Below are 10451 nucleotides of genomic sequence, written 5' to 3'. Positions count from 1 at the left end.
TCTCCTACTCCAAAGAGCCCAAATCCTTCCTTCCTCTCTCCCTCCGCCTCTAGCACAGGAGGTAGCGGGTTCAGCCACACTGTGCCAGCAGCTTCACTGACTCACCCTCCTGCTGGCTCCTCTGATTTCGTGAGTAGCAACTCTGAGGAGTATCCTACAGCGGTCAGCACTTCCAGTGGCTTTGGTTACAGCCACTTCTCCCCCTACACGGAATTCCAACGTCCAACACTGGCACATTCAACGCTCAGCTTTTTAGAACACCATCGACCCTCCGCCTCATTTGGATCGGTTCAGCTATCTCAAACTACCACTGCTGGCAGTAACACGGAGGTGGAGGAGGAAGATGACATGAAAAACGAGACGCTGTGTGTCTTTGCTACAGAGGCGTCTCCCGCAGGCAGTTGTCACCATAATAATGGCACGGGAACTGGGGAGGAGGATGAAGAGGACGAGGAGGGGGATAATTTCCCGCACATAAAACAGGAACCCAGTCCACTGAATGGTATGTTCCCGGTGGTCACTGCTGTGGCGGTGGCTGCAGCAGCAAAGGTGGTAGAGGAACGATCGGCCGTCAATATTGCCACCACCACCACCCCCACGACACCATCTACTCCCATTCCCACTGCTGAAAAGAGGCCAATCATCTTCTCAGCAGCCGCATTGAGTCGGTGTGAAGATCCCATCTCCTCCAGTACCGCTGTGGAGACTGGCACAACAGCCTCGTAGAAGTGCCAAGACTCCCGCACCCCTTCCCGCATTTCATCATTATCATTTTTATTGCTGTCATCATCACCATCATCACAATCTCTTTTCTCTCCTGCTCTCGATGCTCACTCATCTAAAAATTTTGTTGAAACGTTCTCAGACAGGGTGGTCCCCTACTTTCTATCGCCTCTCTTAACTCAATTTTCACCTTCCTCCTACATCTCCACACGTAACTGCTACGCAGACATGAAAACCAACCGAACAGACAGGGTGTGATTTGGTAGATCCACGTTCGGGGACGCGTAAGCATGTGCGTATGTGTGGATATCCTCTTTTACAGCTGCTGAATCTGTAATTTGTTTTATTATCATGGTGAATATAAACACTCCCATCACGCCACACCGCTGCTACCAATACTACTACTACTACTGCTACCATGTTATAGATATCCAGTTGGCCATCATTAATCCCATCTCTTCACCCCACACAAGCAGATTTTGTGATCAAGAAACAAAGGTAACACGACATGTTTTGCTCTTTATCTCTCGCTTTATCTCTTAACAAATCCTTGTGTTGCAATGTGGTGCATCATCATCATCATCAGCAGCAGCAGCAGCAGCATTGGCAACACTGAACGACGAAATAAATGAATTGTAAATAGCGCCAATATTTTTACTTCCTTCTTTCACTTCTTTCCCCTATCCTTCGTTCTCTTCTTGCTTGTGACAACGTCACACGTGCAAACCGATCCACTGTGCGATGGATAGACTGACTGGGCCCCCTATCCTCCTCTATTTCTTCCCCTTCCCCTTCCCCTTCCCCCTTGCCACTCCAATCAATATACAGGGTAATGCTGCCGAAGGTATATGAAAACGCATATAAACAAATATACATATATACATATACACGTGTTTGCGAAGGTACCTGCTTTTCGAGGTGTTGCCACCAGGGTTATGGGAGATTTCGTCTTGCTAGTTTGGGTTATGGATTTGGAGTAGCGGTTGAGTTTTGGCTTTGGAGGCTCCTGGTACTTATTTTCATTGGTCAATCTGTTATTTAAATTGCAGTCATAAGCTAAATAGGCATTGTTACTGGAGTAGGAAGCCTAAGACATCAATACGCACTAGGGATTGATATCAGAGTGGATCGAGAGTTTAGAGAATTCGATTCCATTTTTTGCGAAAGATCGTGATCCGCTAGGTAGCTCTAATGTATTCGCTTGTTTATTTTTAACAGATTCGCAAGTGTTACGTACTGCATCACTTGAGCTTACGTCAGCATAGGCGCGAATGACTCATCAATCGACACTCGAAAAATATCGATCGGTTTGCCATGTTGGGCGGGTTTTCGCTGGTGGGTGAGCACTTGTCCAGTAGTAGAAGGACGCGTAACTGTCGAGTGTATATTTCGAAAGGAGTAACCGTATTCATCACTCAATTGGCAAATAAAAATATCTCAAATTTTAACGTTCAGAACTGTTAATGTTGGTCAATTGTACCTCTTTATCTTTTCATGTTCTCTCAACTGCAAGTCGTCTCCGAAAATATGATGACCGTGCATCCACAATCACGTACAGCTAAAAATGAGGCAGTGTGTCTCCAAAGATGGTCATTTTCTGCTGAAAATAAAGCCGAGCGTGAAAGGAATGCCATCTAATACTAAGTACGGTCTATGGGTTTATTTTACAATGTACATAAACAAGCTCTTCGGAAGTACACACACGCACAAATATATCGTTAGTCCATAGAGTATGAGACACCCTTGGAAGTAAATAATGAAATGACACCTTGTCTTGTTATCCTACAACTAAACATTTCCCTAATTTTCTTGCCCCGAGCCTTTCTGTTTTACAAAAGGGCTGGGGGGGAGGAATGCCTGCGTAGCCTAGAGGACATGCCGCCGGGTGGAAGTAGAATCGCGGAGCCTTCAGTGCCCGCGGAGCCAAAAGGAAGGGTCAAACAACCAATTAAACCATTACAGTTACTATTTCTAATTTAAGTAATTCGCGTCATTTTTAACCGAAAAAAAAACAGCATTATCACTTGGTTGAATTAAGTACCGGTGGAAATGGCTGACAAATTCGCCATAATAAACATCACTTCTGCGTTCTATTCATAACACGCTAAATCCACCTAATAAGTCATGTGAGTGGTATAAAAAAGCACACACAAACACCGCGGTGTGTGGTTTATGCGTAGTCATTTCCCAATTCGTGCACACACACACGCGGTGCCATGGCAACAAGCACGCGGGTACGCGCGTCTGTTGTCGCAACGGTTCGACCACGGCTCCTCCATTGGTTGAGTAGTTGACCAATCAGGGGGCTCTCTCCGTATTGAATGAAGCGATCTTATCGATCGGTGACCAGTTCAAAGGAGGGGTTGTGACTACAGGACAGGTGCAAAATGACTGAACCCGAGGATGAGGGGGAGACCGGGAATGCCAACAAGGGAACCACGAATTACCCCCTTGTCAACGTGAGTAATCCACTTTAGTGTTGTAGAGTAGTGCTTTCCAATTTTTGCACAAATGTGTGGCATAATTAATCCCATCAAATATGTTCTGACATATTGTGCCCTTGTCTTTACCTGTCGTTATGTTAAAATTCATTAGAATTTTACAAATGTCCTCATATAAATATGTAGCCACAAATTGAGCATGTCGACTGTTATCTCGAAATTTGAGTACATTCTTACTAGTCATGACTCACGGCAAGCATCATCTGTTATGAAGAAGAATTTTTAATTAAAAGAATGGAAATAGTGCCAAAGGAATGCATTTTCCAGATCCATGCAAGCCGAAAATAAATCAAATCATTCAAAAAAATGCGGAAAGAAGAGAAAACGTTTTGAAAGTCTATAAATAAAATTTTACAGAGGCTTAATCACAAAAAAAAAGACTTACCAAAATCCGCTGTGGGTCAGTACATAAAGACCACGGCGTTTTCCAGGTGGTTGTAATACTATGGACAGCAGCCTGACATGGCCGCTCGCAGTCCAAATTACTTATACCTGTTGAGTTAAGAAAGGTGGAAAAGTTAATAATCTGCGAGTTGACATTCCTTATAAGTAAGGTGTAAGAATTACTCCGTTAATTGTAATGTTGCGAATTTAACCAAAATTTTTCCTTGCTTTTCTTAATTTGAGGCGAAAAAAGCGTAAAGCAATTTATGCCACAATCAATCGAGTCAGTGATGTCTACTTAAATTTGTAAGTAGAATGTTTCTGTCATGGATGTCGTTAGCCTGGGGAAGTTTCGAAATTGAAAAATAATTGCGTAACAGCATTCCATTTTACGTTGAAGTACTCCGACATGAATGAAGAAATGATAACGGAAGTGAGTGAGATGTGCGTTACGGCCTGCGAAAAGTATCCGAATGACAATTGCGTAAGTTCTCTTATTTTCAATTGCCATTTCATTCTACCCTCGGTAAAGCAATCAACATATTCATTTAAAGTAACTTCTACATCTTCGCCTTTGAACTCGAGACAAAACTACCGTGTCCAGTTGAGAAGAAACATGCAATATTTTTCACAATTTCTGAAAAAATTAGTCTTATAAAGATGTTAAAATCATTCAGCTTTTGGAGACTCGGACCTAACGGATAGCATATATTTTACGATTACGAGATTTAAGATTCCGTAAATATTAATTGCTCCTAATTGTTACAATTTATCACACCATGATTAGGGCACGTCACATGTCGTGTTCAATCATAAGCGTAGGCTTGCTGTACTACTCTTTCAGCAGCATTAGCAAATAGGAGAAAGCATTCTAGCGGCCATTATGAATGATTGGAAACAATCCAGTCTTATTGCCTGCAAGTTTCCAGTACTTGGACTGCATGGTAATAAGGTGTTACAATTCCTTATAAAATTTCGGAGTGAATGGCGGTACCCGAACTTTGAAACGCGCGACAATTTGAAAGGTGGTCTTTAAGACTGTCTAAAGAAGGGTAGTAGATAATTTGAAGATGAAATATGAAACCAAAATCCATTAAGTAGAAATGCCATGGTGGGTGGATTCGACACTTATTTTCAGCATTCTTACAGCCTGTTAAATGTTATTCATGCCTTTAAAACAAAATCTTCCTCATTCATGTACCTGGAGTCGCACTTCTATTGTGCATTACACGAAAAAATTGCATAGCTATAAAAAAGCAGCTTGTCCATTCCCCGAGCAGATCTGCAACCATTTCGTCTTCATCCCTTCTCAACCTCAACGTTTTATGCATGCATTTAAACAGCCATTGAGCAAAGTACAACTACTCAGCACCACTGGATTTCATGCCAAACAGCAAGTGTTGAAATAAAAGTGGGGCTGCTACAAGACCACTTTCCATGCTACCCGTGGTTCCTAAAAAATCTATCCTACATGCATTGGTTCAAATCACGTGCGATTGTTGAACAACTTGAAAGGGAGATAACCCTGTCGTACGTGCCATTCCGGGCCTACTCAAGCGACCTATAAGTAGAGCCGGTCTCACTAACGTCTGTGTTATGCTTCAAAATAATTCTGGGTGGAGGAATTGTCACACCAAATAACAGGCATCACATCTTAGCATTTGAGAAACCGTATGCTTTGCAATTATTCACTGGATGCAGGCAGCAGCGAAGATGGTGAAGCGTCAATTCGAGCAGAAGGCAGGTGTGGGTTGGCAGGTGGTGATTGGTCAAGGCTTCGGATTTGAGATCACCTATGACCTCAACTCGGTCATGCTGCTCTACGTAGGAGGCAACACCGGTGTCCTCATTTGGAAGTGCGCGTAGGGCAGACACCGCACCCCACCTATCTCCCTGTCCACCCATTGTCCCGACTTCGTGACTACGTGTACATATCTACCATTTTATGAAACCAAAATAAACAAATGATGCTCTCGTAGCGCAGTCCTAAACAAGCTACAGCATTTACTCCAACTGGAAGCAGTAGAGTGCTTCTGCGAGAGATTGCTTTCATTTCTTACCATGCAAATAGATGTCAGAGGAAAACGTGCTTCAAATTTAGACTTATGAACAGAAACTCTTGGATTCGCAATTGGATTTGGGAAATAGAGATTTAGTGGTTTGAGGAACCAAAGTGAGAAGGATAAGGTTAGGAAATTTCTTTAGAATCTAGAAGCAATAGCAGACTTGTAAGCTTATCAAATTTTATTCTGATGGCTTAATTTAGATTAGTATGGATTTGAAACGAATAGAATAACTATAAACCTTTATCCCATCAGTATAAAATTGCGCTGTGTCCTATCTGAGCATAATCTTTGAGGCTGTCTCTGTAAGGCAATGCATTTCTTTATTATTTCTCCATTTTATCCTCCACTTCGGAGGATTCTGACCACTCCTCCATCACGAGGTCCGAGTCGACTGCCCGCCTTCTCTCGAAGGAGTATTGTAATACAATGCTGTTTATTTCTCGATTTTTAGTGAGGAGCCACCTTTCATTTGGCCATTGTACCACGTTAGGTGGGCTAGCCTTCGGGCCATGTCAGCAGCCCCAATACCTCCTCTGTGTCAAATATGTATATTCTACAAAAGCAATATATCTAGGTTCCAATTCATGAAAGTGTCGGGACGCTACAGAATACCTAAGCAAGGTATATACAACATTAGATTCAATTGGATGGAAAAATGAAAACCAGTCATAAGGTCACATGGAACTAGTTACAAGGCTTCATCGTGAGGTTGAGCTTTGAGAGTAATTTAGTATCCATAGCTTCAAACTAGACTGGTAGCCTCTTGAACCCCAGTTACATTACGCCATGTATATTTTACAAAGGGCACAAGGACATTGTGCCAAATTTATGGGTTAGGTTTAAAAAAGGGTATTTTAAGACACCTTTAAAAACTGTAAACCTGGTCACTTAAGCCGAATCAGTCTGAAAATGTGCACTCATAGGCAGTAGGTTGACTTCATTAAATAGTGGTAAAGTGGTGAGAACGAAGCTCCTTACAGACGAATTATAGAACCTCAAGAATTTTTCAGATCATAAAAAAATTTTAAAGTATCTGCTGCAAAAGTAGGGGAAGCTTTTTAAAATAGAGAAGAAAGAATTCCGTCATTATGTTTTGGCAATATTTAAACCAAAGACTGCAGTTGCTGCCCTATTCAACGAATCATATAACTTGATACACTTTTATTAAACTGGTTTAATCTGTAATGATTCCTTGCATCTCTCTTTGTTTATGCTAGTGCATTGTTGGCTCAAGGTTTACTCACACGAAAGCGGGTACTCGAATCGGGTTAGCAGAGGGAGCAATGAAAGAAAATATGTTAGCTTTTGTTCTATGCTTTTAAATAAAATAATCAGGCATGGTTACAGAGCTTAGCTCAAAACGATAATTTGAAAATAATAATCTAGCCACTGACGTAATATGTTGGGAATTTAATATGCACCATAATTTTGGATTAGAGGGCATTAAAACAATGTAGTATTAGATCGCATTTTCGTATTACTTAGCTGAACAAAGTCAGATCCAAACTATGCAAAATGTTGGCAAGGTGTGTCCACCATGGGTCTGGGGTTATTTAGATGTATTTTTAATGTTAGTTTAGAACTGACAGTGTAATTGCTCGTTTATGATGTTACATCTACATTCATATTTTTGTGTCTAAGAGAAATTTTGAATTTGCAAGTGTTTTGTGCTGTAATTTTTATATATCTTGAGATGTACCCATTATATTTGCTGGCGAAATAGAAGAAATTGAGCCAAACACTCAAACAACTGGCAGATCTTCACGATGTGCTATGTACATTCTGACCGCCATCATGCTGGTGTGCTTCGTCCTTTCCATCATATTCCTTGCAATCGTCATGATTAAAGTTAACCGACCCACCGAAGTAAGTTACGGTTCTCAAAACAACTCAAAATGTCGAAATTGGGTAGACCCATCTCTCCTGCCTAATTTTTCAAGACTATTTTAGCTTACCTATTCTTTTTGAAAATGGGAAGACATTGATCTTAAGCACAACGACATGCACAATCTCGATATATTACAGAAGGTGCAATAGCTCAAAACCCCTTTTGAACAACAAAGATTCATTGGAATCGGAAGTGTCCAGTCATTTATTTTATCGTATCAGGGTAAAATGTGGACATGGAATGGTGTCATGAATTTATGAAACTAAATACGAAAAGTGAAAGTCTTACATGTAGAGCAACCTTAGTCCACAAATGAAAACTACTATATTGAGTAACATGACTTTGCAATTTTTACTTAGAAGAGGCCACTGATCGCTAGGAAAATTCATTCATTTCTTATCAAAATTATTATAGGAGGACAACATTAAGCTTCACTTTTCATAGTCACCCATCAAGAAACCCTCTTGTCTTATCCAAAAAAACTGAAGTCAAGTCTCCTTTCTTATGCTGTGCAAGAAACAGTAGCCCGGATAGTGAATAACCATTTAGTGCATGTCAAAGGACTTGCAGATTTCGCTGAAGGCCACTGTCATTTGAGACTGACTGTAGTAAAATGCATTCCATCGCACAAATGAGAAGGTACCTTAGTCTCGATATTTGTAAAAACACTTGTGCCGTGTTTCACCAACCACTGCCATGTTTCAAGGGATTCTAAGTGTCGCTCATCTCATTTCGCTTCCATTGTATTTAGCATGTGCTCATAATTGAATGTGGACTGAACACATCAAAGTTCTTCCTTTTCCAATACGGTGATTGGAATGGCCGCTCGAATGCTTCGATTCGTCTGCGCAGCTACTCACAAATTAGTGGGTTTCACTATGACTCGTTGGATCTAAATTGTAGACCACAGTCTAATTACATCCTCCTGAATTTCGCTTACAGATGCCGGAATCACCTCTTTCGGTGACAATGCTACAGCAGGTGAGGAGGCGATTGTAAAGGAGGCGAAAGCAGTCATGAGCAAAGGGGTTCCAGTGGACTCGAGGAAAAACACACGCATCTTTCTGGGGGCTGTAGCGGGTGTTCGATTGCTAGAGTAAGCAGTTAATTTGACCTGATCTATTTGGGACAGCTATAATCCGCACAGTTGTGAGAGGAGAGAATGTGTTCAATTAGGCTTCTGGAAGGGGATGATAATAGGCAGGCAATGGTATTCGTGCTAAGGCATTGAAAATAGGATGAAGATGATAGGGGATTGGAGGAGCTGAAGACTAAGAGGCATTGACTGACTTGTAGAAAGAGGAATGCGGAAGAGGTGCAGGCGTTGATGGCGGCGGTGAGGAAGACGGTAGCAGGGTCTGAGTTGGTCGGGATGGTAGAGAGCACGAGAGATGATGTGCGTGTGGTGAGTGACGTAGACGAGAGCTTCTACGAGTGGCTAGCAGTCAATTATGGAATGGGTAATTTTGGCAAGGTGAGTGAAATTTCAACATGGAATAAACGTGGATTTGCAAAGTGAAGCCTTTCCTTGTTCATTAGGTCACACCATTGGCCAGCCAAACATTCATATCGTATGCATGCAGCCCGTATTCATCCACCCTTATCCATCTATCCATTCACCCTTATCCATCCATCCATCCAAACGATATTTTATTCGACCATTCATCCATCAATTCGTACATCCACATATCAATCTACTCGTGGTCATCAAATATGTTTGAAGAGAATTAACGAAGTAGGGCAGTTACAGCGTCTCCTATCTTTCAAAGCAGCTCTTAATTGGCAGAGTCATTCGTCAAAACTGTGCTTGAAATCAATTTGGGCAGGTATAGAAATGCTTGAGGTCTACATCCGCAGTTTCGTAGGAGTGCACAATGACTTGATCAATGGGACAAAAGTGGTACAAGTGGTCCCCGAATCACTGGTGTGCCTATTGACAACGCACCGACACCAAATCCGTTCATCGCTATTTGCTTTATCATATTTGTGTGTAAGGGAAAAGGCTTTATCGCCGGTTCAGAATTGAAGTGCCAAGGGCGAAAGAGTCCACTTGTGGCGATTGCCGTGCTACTGACTGGTGTGTGCTATTTCCAGCAACATTTGCACTGATCAATGTACACCAATTCCATTTTCTCATTCGTGTGTCCTGGCACGCCCTTACTCAAACGTAGCAATTTGCCTCCACTTCGATTTCCTTCATCTATGAGATAAGGGATATCTGCGTAGACGATTGGCACGTCACCAACAAATAAGTGCAGCCACTGCTTCCAGCGTTGCTTAGCCAAGTTTGTTAAGATAGACATGAGACATCAACGTCAATGTAACCTATGCTGAGATGGAGAAATTCAGTTCCACGTGAAGGTAAGGAGATGCATTGCAACTAACATCACTATTGGCGAAACAATGCACCGCATTCGCCTTCATTCATATTGTTCTAGCAACGCATTACAGTGATTGGCTGGGTATGGATTGCTCATGATCAGCCGTGTCTGTTGTAGGCGGATTCGGAGTGGTCACACAGCTCACAGTCAATGGTGGGTGTTGTGAATTTGGGTGATGAGAGGCACCGAGATGACACTGGTGGTGCAGAGAGAAGAGGCAGTTCATGAGGGTGGAATGGAGAGGATGGCGTTTGGGCACAACTACTCCCTCTACAGTGACAGCCACCTATGCTATGGGGTAGCCACCATACGCGCTCGCTACCTGGCCCGCCTAACTGAAGGCGCTGATGTGCACGTGAGTGTTGGCGATAACTGCAGACCTACTGTTTGAATATGAGTGAATGAATTGACAGTGCTAGAGTGGGGTAAAACCAAATCATCTATCCACTTATTCATCTAACAAAGCAGCTAGCTTAAATTGGCTGAGTGGAGCTGCATATGCTAGTAG

At 42.2% G+C, this 10451-nt stretch overlaps 3 protein-coding genes across 3 annotated transcripts in view; all 3 read left to right on the top strand. All coding sequences in view use genetic code 11, as the record gives it.

The window, feature by feature from the left end:
- EGR_05129 (Protein pangolin) overlaps nucleotides 1-726 on the top strand; it is a gene marked incomplete at both ends in the record, with an annotated part of 4103 nt that extends 3377 nt beyond the window's left edge. The window contains one exon of the mRNA XM_024494378.1: nucleotides 257-726. Coding sequence (XP_024351164.1) covers nucleotides 257-726 — 470 coding nt within the window. The remainder of the gene's footprint in view (nucleotides 1-256) is intronic.
- A 4039-nt stretch (nucleotides 727-4765) lies between these two features.
- Nucleotides 4766-5017, top strand: EGR_05128 (hypothetical protein; the record flags this gene model as incomplete). Its single annotated transcript, XM_024494377.1, has 1 exon — nucleotides 4766-5017. The coding sequence occupies one exon, from the start codon at nucleotides 4766-4768 to the stop codon at nucleotides 5015-5017; it is 252 nt and encodes an 83-aa protein (XP_024351163.1).
- Nucleotides 5018-7447: 2430 nt separating this feature from the next.
- The window catches only part of EGR_05127 (Ectonucleoside triphosphate diphosphohydrolase), a gene marked incomplete at both ends in the record, with an annotated part of 3782 nt that continues 778 nt past the window's right edge, over nucleotides 7448-10451 (top strand). The window contains 5 exons of the mRNA XM_024494376.1: nucleotides 7448-7540; nucleotides 8314-8428; nucleotides 8505-8658; nucleotides 8859-9036; nucleotides 10152-10298. Coding sequence (XP_024351162.1) covers nucleotides 7448-7540; nucleotides 8314-8428; nucleotides 8505-8658; nucleotides 8859-9036; nucleotides 10152-10298 — 687 coding nt within the window. The remainder of the gene's footprint in view (nucleotides 7541-8313; nucleotides 8429-8504; nucleotides 8659-8858; nucleotides 9037-10151; nucleotides 10299-10451) is intronic.

This window comes from Echinococcus granulosus (genome assembly GCF_000524195.1).
Source record: "Echinococcus granulosus chromosome Unknown EG_S00036, whole genome shotgun sequence".
NCBI lineage: Eukaryota > Metazoa > Platyhelminthes > Cestoda > Cyclophyllidea > Taeniidae > Echinococcus > Echinococcus granulosus.
The sequence above is the reverse complement of the archived record's forward strand: the minus strand, read 5'-3'. Positions and strand labels throughout refer to the sequence as shown.